The sequence below is a fragment of the Gouania willdenowi genome, chromosome 20 (assembly GCF_900634775.1).
Source record: "Gouania willdenowi chromosome 20, fGouWil2.1, whole genome shotgun sequence".
NCBI classification, from domain to species: domain Eukaryota; kingdom Metazoa; phylum Chordata; class Actinopteri; order Blenniiformes; family Gobiesocidae; genus Gouania; species Gouania willdenowi.
Genome location: NC_041063.1, coordinates 17,993,984 through 18,012,638, shown reverse-complemented (window position 1 = coordinate 18,012,638; position 18,655 = coordinate 17,993,984). Strand labels below are relative to the sequence as shown.

The 18,655-nt window shown below is 37.5% G+C and overlaps 1 protein-coding gene across 2 annotated transcripts in view; it reads right to left on the bottom strand.

Moving 5' to 3' along the window:
* The window catches only part of prex2 (phosphatidylinositol-3,4,5-trisphosphate-dependent Rac exchange factor 2), a 126,259-nt gene that overhangs the window by 94,476 nt on the left and 13,128 nt on the right, over positions 1–18,655 (bottom strand). Inside the window, exon 1 of one of the 2 annotated variants that reach the window (XM_028434253.1) lies at positions 9,926–10,362. The exons of the other annotated variant lie outside the window; for it this stretch is intronic. Coding sequence (XP_028290054.1) covers positions 9,926–10,051 — 126 coding nt within the window. The 5' untranslated portion in view covers positions 10,052–10,362. Of the gene's footprint in view, positions 1–9,925; positions 10,363–18,655 lie in introns of those variants that run through there. 2 annotated transcript variants of the gene reach the window in all.

Here is an 18,655-nt window from a genome sequence, read left to right as displayed (position 1 = left end):
ATACCATCAGGGAGGAATTGATCGGTCCAAGTCTTTCCTTGAGTATCGCAGTAAAATCCCATACAGTCAGTGTCATTGAGAAGAAATTTCAGTATATACAGTAGGAGAACAAAAAGTAGTAGAAATGAAGCCTGTTCTCATTATAATGGAGTTTTGGAATACACGGAGAGAGACGAAAGTATCTGATATCTGCAGACAATCTGGGGTTATAGTTCTCAAAGACATTTGAAAGAACTTCGATGAGCAGTTCAAAAGCTATGTTACTGAAGGCAGAGGTAAGAGCCAATCAATTAAAATCTTTCTTCTGAACATTCACCGCATAATACAAGTGCCTCGCTCAAACTACAGGCTGTTACCCTCCTACAGTTTGAATGGATACTGAACTCAAGGTTAAACTTAATATAGAGAAAATCACACAAACAAAATTCTAATGTAATCTATAGCCCTGCATCATGGCAAGTCAAGCTGAAGCTGCCATGCAGAAGTGGCAGGTGCATCCATCCAAATGTAGTGTGAAATATAGGCTGTGCGTACAGTGAGCGCAGGGTGAAATTAAAATGCCAGCGAGACACTTCATTAGCTCAGAGGCCTCGACAACAAGAGGAAAAGGCACAACTGGCTGTATTCCTCTGAGAGGAGAGTCGGACCAAATCCAATTAAAAAGAGTCAATGAGAAAAACAACTCCCAGCTCAGTGTTGGTTCATCTTTCTATTGCTCACAATGTGTTCATAAAAAACAAGCAAACGTGGGACTGCTCTCCACTTAACTAACCGCTCTAAACCCCATCTCAATCATCAGGGGTCATATAGCTTCGAGGCTCAAGGCAGAAATTTTACACAAATCCCATTTATTATCAACAAATATACTCAGAAAAATAGACAACGTCTGATCCCTTCTGAACATAACAGTGATTAAACACAAATAAAGATACTAAACACGGGCAGGAATAGCAGGAAGGAATAAATAACAATAACACAGCGCGATCATCAGCCCAGAAAAAGTAAAGTCATTAGGATCCAAACGAATGAGCAATCAAGCCAAACAGCCTCTCCATGAAGTCTCTTATCACAAAATTAGGCCCATTAAAGAGACAAACTGGTGCATAATAACACTAAATGGCCATTGTGAAGCTATCTGCAGTAAGCAGAACTTCATAACTGACCAATCTTCATTTATGCACCATGAGAGGGCTGAATTGATCCTATCTTATCTGTGTGTACAGGCTGCAGCACATGATATCAACCTCATTATACAATCCGGCACCGCTCAGCATTTTTACATCCAGCATCTTGTAATAATCCATCAGCTAATGTTAATATATTTACCTAGCGGTGTCCCAATACAACTTTTTACAATTCCGATAATGCCACTTTGGAAATTGGTCAATACAGATATCAATCTGGTGCAATATTGATTTGCTCAAACAGAACAATAGTCTACCTAGCAACAGTAGGTATGATAAAAAACGAACCCATCTATTAATAACTAATGGGTTACATCATTTTAAACTTTAAACATTAGAAGATTTTACAATTGCATGAAATAAATAAAAAAATAATGAAAGGACCTTTAAAAATGACCTTAATAAATCCAATAAAAGCTAAATATTTATATATATATAAATGCCAAAATAACAACTAGTTTAACTTATACATACTGTAAATGTATTCTACAATTGATTTTTTTTTTTTTTTAATAGTGCCTATTTGTACGGTTGCCGTACGGACAACCCCCAGTGCTATTGGTACGGTTACCAAAGTACAAGTATGTGGTGTTTTAGGGTTAGGGTTAGGATTAGGATTAGGTTATAACCCAATATCGCAACTATTTTTAGGGTTAGGTTTAGGGTAAGGTTTAGTCTTAGTCACTCGAACAAAACTGGCCAATGACTGACCTATCACATGACCTAAACTGGCCAAATAGGGGCGCAGCGTACGGATAGAATATCGGTATAGTGATACGGCAACCGTACAGATAGCCACTGCCAAAAGAAGTTAAAGACCCTGACACAGAACCTCAATAAATCCAATAAAAACCAACAATGTATTGTCATACTTTTATCAGTGGTTTTAGAACCAGGCCGATATAATCCGATACTCATTCTTTTTGATAATATTGGATCATATCTTCATCATATCTTAAACAACATACATTTTCCCTTTGGTGTCAGTAAACATGGCCTGTTTAATTCAAACTGTCTTTATATATATATTGATATATATTAATAAAGGAAAAGACAAACAATTTTTGAATCTGCTTTCTGCTCCGGTCCATAGTAATGTATTAACAGAGTAACTGTTCATCCTGGACACACAGCAGAAGTAAGCTGGCAAGGTATTTCCAGACTAGGAGACAGGAAAAGAACAGGAACCAGAGGCTGTGACCTCTGAGGTCATCAGTCGTCTGCCCTGAACCTTTGGGAATCCCCCTCAACCACTCCATGACCTGACCTTCATCTGGATTGGCAACTGGTCGGATACTTTGTGTAAAAATCTAAACTTCTTTGCTGTGTGGCCTCGGCCAAAATGACTTTTCGAGCTAGGGTGTAAACAAGTCCAAACCCTGAGAGAGGAGCAACTTCCATATCCAAATACACAGACAGGGTTCACTTAAACACATGGGTTTACTTGAAGCTGTTTTCTCCATTAGCCTTAATATTTTCACTTCCTGCAAACATTCCAAACAAACGATTCCAGTGTTTGGTCCCTCAAACATGCACAATTTACAGATTTGTCACTAAAAACAACGAGGAACCACAATATTGAGTTGTACTTGCACTGTGCTCAAACCCACAGGGTTTAGTATACCAATCCTTTCATTTGAGGGTTTTTGTTGAATTCTGATACTTTTGTTGAGAGAACAAGGCAGTTGCAAAGGCAATACTTCATACACCACAAAGCTTTGTGGAATACATTAACTTCACTGTTTCTGATCGTCCAAGACATGAGAAGCTGAAATTGTAATTTCTTACGCACGTTGCTAAGAGTGTAGCAAGCATTTCGTCGTCTCTCAAGTCATTGTTGTACGTCAACAGTTATACAAATTACTGTATCAGAATCAGAAAAAACGTTATTTATTCCCGAGGGGTAATTAGAAAGGCAAAGGGCAGCATATAAAAAAAAATTAAAAGAAACAATATTCATAATAAATGAAAACAAAACTATGATAATAATAATTATAGACACACACGCAGAAAACAAAGATGTTGTAAGGTAAACTGAATAACAAGGTGCAAATGAATGATAAGATGCCAAATATATAAAAAATAAAAATAATACCTATGAATTAAAAAATAAAATAAAGTATATATATTTATGTAAACTTGTTTTTATTATTTATGTTTTAGGACAGTGGCCGACCAGCTGCTAAATAATCTGAGTAGTGGTAAAAAAAAAGTGATTATAGTAACTCTTTAGTGTTCAGGAAAACAACAGCTTATAATATGTAAATTAAATAACTTTACCCATGTTAGGAGAAAAAAAATGAGTGTAGATGTGCAAACAGCTCATTAGAACAGCTGTTTATAGTGTGGCTTGATTAGGGATTTGTTCCTCTCTTTTTTTTGGTATAGAAGTCATTTTAAGATACATGCTACTGGGGTGTCCCGATCCGATATCGGATATCGGTCCGATATTAGCCTGAAAACAAATATCGGATATTGGATTCAAATTGACTCCAAATCTGAGGCCATGGTTCTCCAACGGGAAAAGGTGGCTTCCCCTCTCCGGGTAGGTGAAGAGTCTTTGCCTCAAGTGGAGGAGTTCAAGTATCTTGGGGTCGTGTTCACGAGTGAGGGACGGATGGAGCGTGAGATTGATAGACGGTGCGGCGTCAGCAGTGATGCTGTCGCTGTATCGGACTGTTGTGGTGAAGAGGGAGTTGATTCGGAGGGCAAGACTCTCAATTTACCGATCGATCTACGTTCCTACTCTCACCTATGGTCATGAGATTTGGGTAATGACCGAAAGGACAAGATCGTGGATACAGGCGGCCGAAATGAGTTTCCTTCACAGGGTGGCTGGGTGCACCCTTCGAGATAGGGTGAGAAGCTCAGTCACCCGGGAGGAGCTCGGAGTAGAGTCGCTGCTCCTTCACGTCGAAAGGAGCCAGCTGAGGTGGCTCGGGCATCTGTTTTGGATGCCTCCTGGTTGCCTTCCTCGGGAGGTGTTTCAGACATGTCCTATTGGAAAGAGGCCTCGGGGAAGGCTCAGGGCATGCTGGAGGGACTATGTCTCTGAACTGGCCTGGTGTCGCCTCGGGGTTCCCCCAGAATGGCTGGAGGAGGTGTGCTTGGATGGGGAGGTCTGGGCATCTCTGCTGAGACTGCTGCCTCCGCGATCCGGCCCCAGATAAAGCGGAAGACAATGGATGGATGGATGGATTCAAATTTCCGGATTTATCACTACATTTATTTTGAAAAGTTGCAATGAAAAAAAGCTTACGGACCCTTAGCGTCACAGTCATTCCGGAACATTGATATGTGATGAGTTGGGAGTGAGACATGGGTTGATTATGTAATTGGGTCAGTTCACCCTCCCAGAGAAACCTCTCAAAGACTCTAGAAGTCTAAATAGATTTTATATAATTTATTCCCAGTATTAGATGTGCTGAAGCTTACTCGAGTTTGAAGAACACTGTAAAAGAACATATGTATTCTAAACCTTCTTGTTATGTCTTAAAAACTCAGGACCATTATGGCATTCATACTGTATGTAAAAAGTAACTGAACCTCAAAGCCGATTTTTTTCTGGGTTTTTTGGGTATGAAGTAGAGATGTTGATGATTCTTGTCCAACTCTTGACATTTTAGTCAAAGTATTTCAATTTGGCAAATTTTGTTGTATTTATGGAAAAGTGACTGCCCTCTATGGGTTGAAACCTGGCTATTACAATCACATTTTTCTTATGGCTGGGAATGGTGGTTTGGGACGTTCTGGTGGCTTCTTACATCACAAATCACCACTGTTGGCTCCGCCCCCTCTTATAACAACAAACACTTGCCGACTCTGCAATCTGTGGCGAGTAGGTTGGATTGAGAGAATTGTGAATAATGAGGTATAGTGATGAGTGAGTAGGTTGTTAGCATAGCATAGATTGTTCTTTGGAGATTTTACTGTATAGACTGGGCATGTCTTAACTCCTCCAGGATCATCCGACCCTAATCAAGGCATTTTTTATTTTATTTTCATGCCAAGACGCACGTCAGCCAAAACCTTGGGATTCAGTTTCTCTTTAAGATTTCATGTGATATCTGTATCTTGCCAAGCAATAATAAGCAAAAATATTTGTGCACACAGATGAAAGCAACACCGTAAAAACGAATACTAGGGTATGCAATCATGAGCAATCACTTGGATTGACATATTTCTAAGTATGAGTTAAATGTGATGAAAGACCATAATTGACGTATTAATGCTTAAAAATAGTTTAAAGTTATCGTGGGACACATCACTCTGATTAGCCTCTGTTGTTTTCCACTACATTAATAATGAAGGGTGTGAAGGCTACATTGTGTTGGACCAAATAAATCAGCAGCAGAAATCTTTGCTCTTCAGTTCAGCTTTACCCTACCAACCATAGTCTCATTGTTCCCCAGCATTTCCTACCCTCAAAGGAATTCCTCCTCAAGGAAATACAGTTTACAAGTAAAGGCATCAAGCCCAGGCACTGAGGGAATACGCTTTTACCTTTCTGCCCAAGCTCCTGGCAAGATCAACTCTGACCTTTTCTCTTTCACCCTCGGCCTCTGGCAATGTCCAGGCTCGCCCTCTTTGTGCTCAGAGTGCTTTGGGCAATCCAAAAAGGCAGTCATTTGGAGGGACTCGCTGCTCTTCATTCTCACAGCACGCTCTGTTACTGGTTCTCATGAGGCAATTAAGGAATTGGGGGAGGCCAGTGTGCGTTTGTGTTATCAGATAAAAGTCTTTAATAAGACCCTCTCCACAGTGGGGGTTGTCTTTGATCATCCTTAGTATCATCCTCAATGCTCCCCTGGTTCTCTCAGAAGATAAGAAAAGGTGTCTGTCTGTCTTTCTGTCTGTCTACCTTTAACCCCATCAGCTATAACCTACAGCCAAACTAACTTTCCCTGATAGATCTCTAGATCAGATGCTTTCTGTCTGACAGAAAAGCCTAGTAAGGATCAATCACCTTTGAAATGAATCCCAGTTCCAGCACTACAGGGGAGATAATAAGGGGATCGCTCTCATCCTAAAAACATTCAGGAACCAGGACCGACGACACATTCCTACACGCAATAATAACCCTCCTCCATATCTCCAGCGACGCCACTTCTAAGAGAAGTCAGATAGAGCAGATTTTCCTCTAGAGTTTCTCTGTCCATTGGAAACATCTGGAAGGCTGTGGTGGTGGTGGTGGGTGTTAGAAGGATGTACACAATACACGTGGTTTAAAGGACACGCAAGATGGCTTTTAGTCTTCTCAAAGAATTGCAAATGTGAGCAAAGACCAAAGAAACATCACTTATCCTTAACAAATACTCTTCCCTTAAAACTTGACGAATTCAGCGTTTCTAAAGTTATCTTTTACAATAAACTTTCACTACCTCCCATCTTAAGAGTTAGGTGTCATTTTATGTCAGGCAACAAAGCCGACAGCATCCTGTGACGCTTCAACTGGGTGTTAAATAATCAGCAACAGGCTCCAAAGGTGTCACAAAGAGTGGTTCTCATTTAAGTACACCTGGAATAAATTTGGCAGGGCCAGCCTTTTATAATAAAAACCAGGCTGAAGCACAAATTATATTTATTTACTATGCAGATTTTTAAAAGCATGTGAACACTTTCATCATTAAAAATACTTGCCAAAGACAATAAAATGCTCAAATAGCGAGTATTTGTATAGTTTTTGTTTTAGTTTATTTGTCTTTTTTTGTACTTTGATTTATTCCAGAACATAAACATATAAAGACAATTTCATTTAATTTCTCTAATACTCCAAATTTTGATTTGAAACTCTGTGCCAACAACCTCTCAGACCAATCATCAGCATTAGAAATGTGCCCTGCCTTTGGGAAAGTGACAATGACTGTGAGATTTGAAACACTAAAGCCTTAAATGATTGCCCAGGTAAAACAAAACAAAAAAGAATACTAAAAGTTTCATTATTTTTAACATAAAAGCTGCTGAGGAGGACGATAACTAACATTTTTTATAACACACACAGACATAGTGTAGGCCTCATAGATTAATAAATCGAAGATATTTCTTCTGGACAACGGGAACATTTACTTACAAAGGTCAAACTTGCGGCAAGGTTATTACTGACTCCATCACAAACAAATGGTTTGTTGACAAATGGTCATGTGACTTAAACTTAAGTTTTGCTTTTGCACATTACAGTGTGGGATTTGGTGCCCCATAGAAGAATTAAAAGCCATCAAAGCTTTAAAAGTTTCTTTAAGAAGTTTTTCATTCTTACCATGATTTCTTGTGTTTTTTCGGCAAACAAGAAGACAGTGATTCGCTTGGCGCCATTTTTGTTTTGGTTTGTTTATCGTGTTCAACTCCAATTTCAGCCATATTCAGGTGTTTCTGTGTAAGCCAAAATATCAACAAGTGTGACTGTTTCGTCAACACCTTTCAAGCCGTGAAAACGGCAGAAAAGTCCCATTGACAGTATTTATGAGGGGCACAGTGACATCAGTAGCAGATGAGAACTACGTTTGAATGATATACAGGTATAATTTATAGTCATTTTCATTTACCACACATAAAGGTATTTCATATATTTAAATTCCAAAAATAAAACTTTTTGGTTTGGTTAGATTTAAACTCCATTCAATGTATAAACCTTTAGTATCGGGGTGTCCTGATCTAATATTTATACTGGAAATTGGTCTGATTTCGGCGTTGAAAATCAGATTGAATTCAATGGGCCTGCATCTAAATTCTCTAATGCAAGCAGTCTATTCCATACTCCGCTCCAGAACTTCTATCCAGCAGCTGACAGAACTAAACACTCACTGTAAAATAATAATAATAACCTAAATTGTGATTTTGCACTTTCTTTTTTTCATTCTATTAAATTGTAGAATATTCTCATTTTTAGGTTAAACTAGGAGGTGTCAAACTCATTTTAGCTCAGGGGCCAAATACGAAGCAATTTGATTTCAAGTGGGCCACAGATTTTATGTGAGAAAATGAGTAATTTCAACATTATTTTGCCCTAGTTTACACCTCTACATATGCATAAAATACAAAATATGCAAAAAACTGACAATATAGAAAATATAAATGATCAGTCCCAACAGGATCTTCACTTTAAATTTCCTAGATTTTGTGACCAATTTTCAACAGTTTAATATTAAAAAAAAAACTGTAATCATGTAATATAATCACTTTGAAAACTGTGAGTCTCTGCAAATATTGACGAGTTTCATTTACACACTAATTAATGTTTTCGCTATCATTTTTACTTTCTCCCATAGGCCGAATTGGATACTCCAAAGGGCCGGATTTGGCCCCCGGGCCATGAGTTTGACACTGGGTGTTATTTTGCACTTCAAAAATCTATTTTTTTTAGTTTTTATTGGATTTATCCATCTTGCTTTTCAAGGTCTTCACATATATTTTTTTCAATTGTAGAATATTCTTATGTTTCAGATTAAAATGTATAAATGGGTCAGGTTTTCTCATACCAACTGTTGCTGACTTGTTCTTAGTTTGAGTAAGATCACTTTATCAAGCCTATTCTATAACATTCTACACTAGAAAATAGGGGTGTCCCGATCCAATATTGATATCGGATATTGGTCCAATATCAGCCAGAAAACGGATATCGGAATTTACTGAAATGCATCTAAAATCTCCGATATAAGCGCTTTGATAAGTTTTTGTCCCCGCCTTCAGATGTTCCCACCATATGCTGACAGTAAAAAATAACTGAAGTGAACTTGAATTGTTGACTATTGTTCTCTGTTTAAGTAACATCACTTGATCAAGCCTTTTCTAACATTCCACACTACAAAATAAGTAATAAAAGTATGTATGATTCGTGCTGATATTGTATCCGGTCGATATCGGCATCGGCCGATACGCAAGGCTGCAAAATCGGTATCGTATCGAAAGTGAAAAAGTTGTATCGGGACATCCCTACTACAAAATAAGTAGGGATGGCCCAATACAACTTTTTAATTTTCGATATGATACCAATATTGCAGCCTTGCGTATCGGCCGATATCAATATTGATCCGATATTTTTTTTTTCTTCTTTAATAAAAAACGTATTACTTATTTTGTTGTGTGGAATGTTAGAAAAGGCTTGATCAAGTTATGTTATACAAACAGAGAACAATAATCAGCAACAGTAGGGATGAGGAAAAACTGACCCATTTATTATTAAACAATTGGTTACATCATTTTTAACCTTCAACATAATATCTACAGTATTTTACAATTGAATAAAATCATTTTAAAAAATGAATTGGAAAAAAAATAAATAAATCGGGAAATACAGAAATTTGAATCCAATATACGTTTTCAGGCTAATATCGGACCAATGTACGATACAGTATCAACATCGGATGGGGACACCCCTAAACATAAGTATTAAAAGTATATATACTCAAAGTTTAAATACTCATGGCTACAATATAATTGTATTGGAAGTGGAAAAGTAGGATTGGGACACCTCTACTTTTCTATGTGTATCTGATAGTATGTTATGCTGCCCAGATTAAAAGCAGTGAGCCCCAATCATCACTGATAATATTTAATATTTCACACTTTTATTGTAAAATGGTAACATCTTTATCAGAATCAGATAGAGTGGTCTAGTTAGAGAAAGTGCATTGCTGAGCATCCTCAACTTTGGTGCAGAAGTTGGAGCCTGAGTGGAGGAGTGTGTTGCTCTACATAGTGCACACACTAAATGAAACATGAAAACGTCCCCGTTAGACACTCACCGATAGAAACTCTAGCGTCCCCACATAGTTCCGCTCAGTCTTTAAAAGTTCGCTGAGGACGCAGACGCGTAACCGCAGCTGTTTATCCAGGTCCTTCCCGCTCTCAGCCCTGCCATCCTCACTCATTGTGTCACACTTTATTCACAACCAGCTCCAGTTTGCAAAAATGGCCCACAAAAAAAAAAAAAAAAAAAACAACAAAAAAAACCGGTGTCTGTGAAAAAAAGTCCTGAAAAAGACGCAAAAATCTAGGAAACATGCATTAAAAGCGACACTGGTGCAAAGTAACACTAAGTTGTGAGGCAGCGTCGCACTGAGTTAGACAACAGTCCAAAAAAGTTGGAACTATGTGATTCCTTAAATCTTCATCCTAATCCAGCCTCCAAAAAGCCTTTAACACTTAAAACCAGGATCAACCCACACACACACGCACACGCGCGTACACACATTACACTACAATACACTACACTACACGCGCTGGGACTGTGAACTTCAAAATAAAAGCACAGACAGCGACAGATGGTTTGTGAGGAAGAAAAAACAAACAAACACTTGAACCAATTAATTTCAACAAATATGACTGACTATCATTGATATATTATAATATTTAAGGCCGGATAAACTTGTTAAAATAGCAATCACACATTTACAAGTGTTTCCTACAGGTATTGTGATTTAGTTTGAAGGAAATTAATATCCTGTGTTGATCATACTTATGAGTCTTGACTAAATGTTTATTAACCTGACATCTCCAATAACACTTCTGAATAGAAGATGCTATTATATTACAACACATGTATTCCTTTAACCACAGTGAAGCCACCTTTAGCTTTTTTGGGGGGCAGCACGTGCAAAATATTACATTGGAATCCCCTTAACTTTTTTTTAGAGCATTCATGACATTTTAAGAATCCTTTCAATTCTAAGAGGAAAATGTGTCAGCAGTAGCCTACAACAATAAATGCATTGGATGCAGCATGTTAAAAGGGAATAAGAGGTAAAATGTTAAAACTCACTGCAAAGATTTAAAACATTACATTTAAAAAAAAAATTAAAAATTAAACAACATTTACAACAATATTGATGTTTCTGTTTAGAAATAATTATGTGTAACATTGCAACTGCTTCACTGCTTCATTAGGATATGTTAATTTCTGTGATTGTCATTTTAGGCCCCAACACAAATGTAAAGAATGCAAAGGATAATACATTAAATTAAAATAACATGGCAAAGATAAAGCAAGGGAGTATTTAATTATTGATAATTCATACCAAATGAAGCAACATTTGAAATCATTAAAACTGGCCATTTGTATAATGTCAAAGGGAAACAGTAAATCATATTTAGTATAAAAAACAACAACAAGAACAACAAAAAAACACATGAAAAGTTTTTAACCTGGGTTTACAAAATAAGATACACACATGATGCTGATTCTATCCTGTTGGGATTTTTTTTCATTTATTTATTTTCTCCCCAGCAGCAGAAAATCTGGTTCACCATGTTTGCTGTGAACTCTGGGCTCCACTATCTGACCTGTGTCCAAAGATCTGAGAGACCTGCTGGGTTTATTCCTGATTAACATCTCTTTGATGTGTTCTGGACCAAACCCCATCAGTGATTTATACACCAGCAGCAGAACTTTAAAGTCTATTCTGAGGCCGACTGGGAGCCAGTGTAAAGACTTTAAAAGTAATGTGTTCTGGACTTCTTGTTGAGCAACATTAGCTGTAGAAAGTATTCTGTTGTATCTTTCCGTTGAGTTTATCCTTGTGACGATGCACATTTGTTGATGGGACATTCTCAGAAGTAAAGCTTGCAGGGGCCACAAAAATGTGATTGTCTGATCCGAGGGTCACATGATCAACATTCTTGTCGGTATTTAGAATAATGACCAATCTGAGCATTAATACTGGAAAAACAAAGCTTTTTATATGCTTGTTACTTTTTGTTTTTGTAGTCATTTGGATATTTTATTTTTGTAGCCTATTTTTTGTTGTTTTGTTTGATTTTGGTGCATTTTGTGTTGTTTTAGAATTGTTTCATGTATTTTTTGTCATTTTATGTGTAATTGAGTCATTATTTAAGTTGTTTGTTGTTGTTTTGTGTGCATTTTGTGTGATTTTAGAATCATTTTATGTATTTTCCTGTCATTTTATACGTTTAAGGAGTCATTTTGTGGTTTTGTGTGCTAAATGAATAGCTGTGTGACTTTATTTGGAGGGCCACTCAAAATTAAACATTTGCACATGTCTCCACCATTCAAACTCATGCTTTATTGATTATTTGTCACATCATTGCTTCCTGCTATCTCAAAATAGAAACATATATTCATTTGATGAGCTCAACAGCTAAACGTATTTTATAACGGCCAATTCACACAAAAAATGATCATGTTCCGTTCAAATAAACAGCACAATTCAACTCCATTTGTGCAGAATTGCATAAATTACGCAAAAAAACGGCTGTGAAATATAACATTAACTATTCACAGCTCGTCTTGAAGAACTAAAAACCACAGGATTTATGAAAGTCACAGAAAAGGCAGATGAAGAAGAAAATCAAACAGATAATGTGCAAACATCAGTGATCTATGGACACCTTATCATCACATAAATCCACATAGTGATAATGTCATCTGACTAAAATAAGCAGAAGAATTGAAAAAAAAAAAGTGAAAAATATGAATGATTCATGGAATGAAAACAAAGTTGATGAAACAAACAAAAAAACTAAATTCAAGCTTTGAAAAACCAAATCTGAGAAACACACACGCACGCACGCACGCGCACGCACGCGCACGCACACACACACACACACACACACACACACACACACACACACACACACACACACACACACACACACACACACACACACACACACACACACACACACACACACACACACACACACACACACACACACACACACAGGACTTTTCAACTGTTCTTTTTGCTGTAAAGAAGGTTTAAGGAGGTTAATTTAAGCCTATAGTAGCTCATTAAAGGGTTAAACTCATTCACATCCCAACAAAAAAAAATAACTGCTCCTTTTTATTCCTTGATTCTAAAGAAGAGTGTTGTCAGGTGAGGCAAGGACAGACTTGTGAAATTGACTAAATCTTGTAATGTACTATACTCTGGTGTTTAACTGAGGTACTGCATGTATTTCCAGCTAATAAACAGTGATTTGTGGTAATGTGTATTCACTGCCACCAGAAGACAATGTTGTTTTTATTCTAAAAATGTCAGAAGGGGCTTTTCAACATAAGAGGCTTCTTAGTAATTAGACTTGTGTCTCCCAGACTACTTTAACAGTGAATTTATAACACTAGGGCTGATAAAAGTCAAACCGTGGATGACATTTTGTGGTACACCAACCTAATTATGGTTTTATATTGCATTAACATTTTACATTCCAGTTCAGGTAAATTACTAAACCCTAAATGTTTATCAGCCATGACTTTAGTTTGTGGAATTAACTTGTGGTTAGGGTGGTGTCGGGACCTTGTCGAGTGCTGCCTGGAAATGCACTTTGTCTTGTTATTGGAAAAAGAATGTCAGCCAGACACACACTGGCTTTTCTCATCAGCAACACTTGACATTGTGTGGTGATTTTTATACTGAGCCAGTTATTTCAACACCTATGTAAAGCTGAGAGCTTTCAGTAAATCAATGTGTGGTAGCAAAATTTAGCTTCGACTCAGGTTGCCATCAATTATTACTCTGTCACTTTGGTGGATTTCTCAAATGAAAACATGAAGTGCATCGTTAATCTATACCTAGCCCATTCTATTTTCTCTTATGAGTTGACATTTTGCCAACAGGGAAACTACTATATTATGTTGTCAACATTGCTGTTTTTTTTTTTTTTTTTTAGTTTACTTTTTATATTAATATCTCAAATTTACCCAAGTTTGTTCAATTTGGCAAGAATCTTACCCATCTCTCTATATACCATTTACATATATATATATATATATATATATATATATATTCACAAGAGGTACAAAGTTTTTGAAAAGAACAAACACCCACACCACACAGCACCCACATTCACCCCAACAATTACTTAAGGGTTCAAATGAAAACCCCTTTTGGATCCATGGACCCCCTCATAATCCTCATGTCAATTAAACACAAGTTACAGCCATTTTTACCCTTAAACGCCACAGGAAAGCAGTTTCAACTTAAATATTTACTATCCTTGTAGCTAAAAAGAACTTAAAGAGTACCTGTACTAGTCTTGCATATAACATATATAATATGTATAATGAAATACCAATAAAATGTGCACATTTAAATAAAAAAAAAATAAAAAAAACTAATTTCAAGTACTTTTTTTTGGAGGATTTTATTATTGAGATAGCCATCGCACTTCACAGTGATGCAGCAGTGTATCATGTCCCATATCACTGCACATATGAAGTAAGTTTATTTTATTAGTGCAATTGTCAGCATATGTAGTTGAATAATAGAATAATAGTTTTTTTTTAAATTATAATTTCACTGACCAAGTTACGGCTCGAGGACCCCAGTTTGAGAACCGCTGCGTTAAAGAACACTGGCTTGAGTGCCAGAAGTAAACCTATGGCCAAGGAGAACATGTAAACTCCAAATGGAGAGATCGTTGTTCGTGCTTTGAATAAATACAATGGAAGTTCCAAAAGCTCCATAGGTCATCATTTGTAAATTATCGCAGCACATGTTTTACATTAAAATGACATTCGATACCACAGTGGACGTATCTCCAGTCAATCAAACCTAAAACGTGTAATGATCACAGTCGTACACACATTGCTTTATCTGATTTATTATCTCAGCCAAGGAGGTTATATTTTCTTGCTTTTCTGATGAAAGCACTTGTAGGGCTACATCAAAGCAATCACTCTATGTCTCTGAGGAAGACTGACAGTTGGCAGTCAAAACATGTCATCAAATATCCTGAAAAAAAAGTTGCCTGGATAAATAAAACCTTAACATATTAAGTTTCATCGGATTATGCATTTCACCACCATTTAAAAAAAACAAAACAAGGAAACATTTTTTTCCAAGATCAGGATTAGTGATCTAGATAACTGCAAATATCTGGCAAAGAGGATTTTTGTGGCTTGACAGAGGTTTGTGCTCTCTGAGTAGGTTACTACGGTCTAAAACATAATAAAACAAGAGTGGACTTTAGAGCAGTGGTTCCCAAACTTTTCACAGTCCCGTACCCCTTCAGACATTTAACCTGAAGCTATGTACCCCATACTTCTGCACACTTAAAAAACATAATCATGTAATGTCAAATACAATGTAGCCCTAGAGTGAAATGTACCTATCCTGTTGATGAATATTATATAACAATAATAATAATAATAACTACAATATTTGCATTTCACTGCATTAACTTATCATTGGCATTAGCTAGCAATAGCATCAACCTAGCATCATCATTAATATTAGCATAGCATTAATAATGACCTATTATTAGCTTTAACCTAGCATTATCATTAGCCTAGCAATAGCATGAACATGAACCTAGCATTAGCTTAGCAATAGCAATAACCAGCATTAGCATTAGCATAATATCAATATTGACCTAGTGTTAGCTTTAACCTTAACCAATCATTATCATTAGTCTAGCAATAGCAATAAGCTAGCATTAGCATTCACCTAGCATTAGCTTTAACCCAACATTAGCATTAACCTAGCAATTGCATTCACCTAAAATTAGCAATAACCAAGCATTAACATTAACTGCTCTATTAATATTCTAGTTTCCAATGTTTGCGTACCCCTGGGGGTACTCGTACCCCACTTTGGGAACCTAGGTTTTAGAGTATATGGTACTTTGGGGGGAGGAATCACATTTGTGAACAACCTGCAAACATTTATTACCACTTTACAGATTAACGTTTCAGATAACTCACTGGACACACGATTAGTTATTGACAGTTTACTTCATCTAGCTGTAACAGCACTAATGCACATGTGAGAGGTGGGTGTCAGTAGTTAATTGTACTGGATGGTGCTGTGGTCAGAGGAAATGGGTTGAGTGGCTAGAGTGTAGTAAAGTTTGGGTGGCACCATCAGGTAAAGTAAGATCAAAAAGGAAATTAAAGCTGTCGTTACGTCTAAAAAGTGAAGATCTGTAATACACACCATAAACCACTGGGGGAACCAAAGCAGACAATGTGCCTATGATGCTCCATGCACTCTATAGTTGTTTAACTCCCCTGCCAGCGTCTCCTGTAATGTAGAGTACTGGTTTCCATTGCTGCGAGCAAGCCTTTGTGCTTTGTAGTCAGACAGATGGGAGTGTGTGGGCCGCAGATGTCGGAGCTTTGCGACCTCACGGTAAATCAGTGGATGATTTGCAGACTAGATCATTACATTTAAGCGATTCCTTGTCATTGTGATCCTCTTCAAAGTCCTTTGTTCACTCTGTGGCAGACTAATTTCTCTGGCTGCCAAATGGCCTACTTTGTGCATGACTCCCAGTGTCATCTTAACTCTTCTACACCTCTTTCTTTGACTTCTCGCCTCTGGGTCAAATGGTCACGGATGTGCACTCACAGCTTTGCACAGGGTCAGCTTCGATCTGTCTGATCCTGCAGAGGCCTCAGACATTGAGCAGACCCCCAGAGTGCACATTATCAAAGGCCTCTTTCACGCCTTTCAGCACATTTTGACACTTTGGAAGGAAGATGGTATTTACTAGCCGTTTGCACAGCTTTAAACCTCCACTCTTCGACAGATCTACAGCCTATAGCAGTACGAGACATTCAATCTAGCATTTCAAACCATTAAAAACAGCATTTTACCTTCTGTTCAGGTCTCAGTTTACAACATTTCCAGAGTTCTTTTCTTTACGCGGCTGGGCTGTGACTGCGAACAGGATATATCAGGAAGGCAAAGCAAGCACTTATGAATATGCTTCTGTGTGCAGCTGTCACAGTGCTCACACACACACTTAGTTATTTGGTTTTGGGTTTTAGTTTTTCTCTCTAAATGACGGCTGTTAGAGAAAAACTAGGGTTTACTCATTTTTAGATTGAAAGAGGTTTTCCAGTAAGGAGGAGGAGTTTTAGGCTTCATGACACTTACTACAAGGAGGTATTCATTACCTGGAGGAAAAGAAAAAGAGTGCTTTTATAGAAGATGCACGCAAAACCAATATTTAGTAAGAATAATACATGTTTTAGATTTGTTTTTAATCATTATTCCTGTTGTGTTGGTTTATTTAATTAAGGATAAAAAAAGGCTATTTAAGGAAACTACATTAAATGCTCACTTTGTATTCTAAGCAGCTCAGTTATTTAAATTAGAATCTCTAAATGTGGTGTCGATGTGTTTTTTTTTTAATGCAGTAACCTTTAGTGAAATAAAAATGTGACTTAATTAACCAGAAAACTAAAAATGACGAGAACACGAAAAGCATGTTGTGAAACACAAACAGATTTTAGTGTAAAAATCAGTTAAGTACAAAATTAGAATCTTTCTATCTTTTTATCAATCCTTCACGGTCAACGAACATATTTTGTTGGGTTTATGGTTTTTCCAAATTTTAAATATGACTTGCTGTGCCAGATTGCCAAATGTCAATGAAAGAATAAATTCATGAATCCCATGTTTTGATCAATTAAATAATACGTTTGTACTCTATGTTATTGTCAAAGGGAAATGTGATCTACAGAGGGTTTTCGGGGGTTGTACAGTGTTGTACAATCTCTGTTGTACAGTGCCTTGGTGTAAAACAGGTGTCGCTCTGTTGACACTGGAGTATAAGAATGCGAAAAATGTGCCGCCACCATGCAATCACAAAAGAAAAAAACTGGTAGTTGACTTAAACATTTAATCATTGTGTTGGGTGATCAGCAGAGGATCAAACAAAGGCTCACAATAACAGGGCCAGTCATCTGCAGCTGCACACAAGAATTCCTTCTGGAGACTCCAACACAAGTTATGACACCGATGTGCAATGCGCACAGATGTTTAGATAAGCCCACGTGAATAAAGATTAAATAATTTTGTTAGCCTGAGGAAATGTAGCACTAGAATAGTTCAATAATGTATAGGGGAACTACAGAGCACCTGACATGACATGGTAAAGTAAAAAAAAAGTGGCAAAGAATTAGCTACAACTTGCACAAGAAATAGTCATTTGTGGCCACAGAATGAGTATAATGTGTGCACAAGAAGTCGTACCTTTGCCAGTAAAGCTACCAGGTTCTCAATATTCTGTTTACAAGCTTTAGAATGTCTTTGTAGATCATTCTCAATCTGAAATAAAATGCTATCTGGTCTGTCTCTGTCCTGAATCATAACATAACCTAATGCTGCGTTCACACCGGATGCGTCATGAAATGTCCGTATGTCCAGATTACATACAAAGTCAATTGATAGATGCGTCCCAGATGCAAAATCTTTCCAGTGCGGCAGTGCGGTGCGATCCAACACATCAAGTGCATTGGCCGTGCGAGCGCGCTCCCAATTTTACGCATATCCGCACACCTGCACAGTCGCAAGAGTTGAAAACATTGAACTCCTGCGACTGTTTCGCATGACAAAAGCCAGTCAGAGTCTTTGTTGACGATGACGTCAGGCCATCAACACGAACACCGGTCTGTTCACCCAATCAACCAATGTAGTAGAGGCTGCGTGTGACCACCTGGAGCTGTATGACATGGCCTTTAAACCGGGACCGGACTAGGAAGGATTTGGCGTGGATGAAAATCAGCA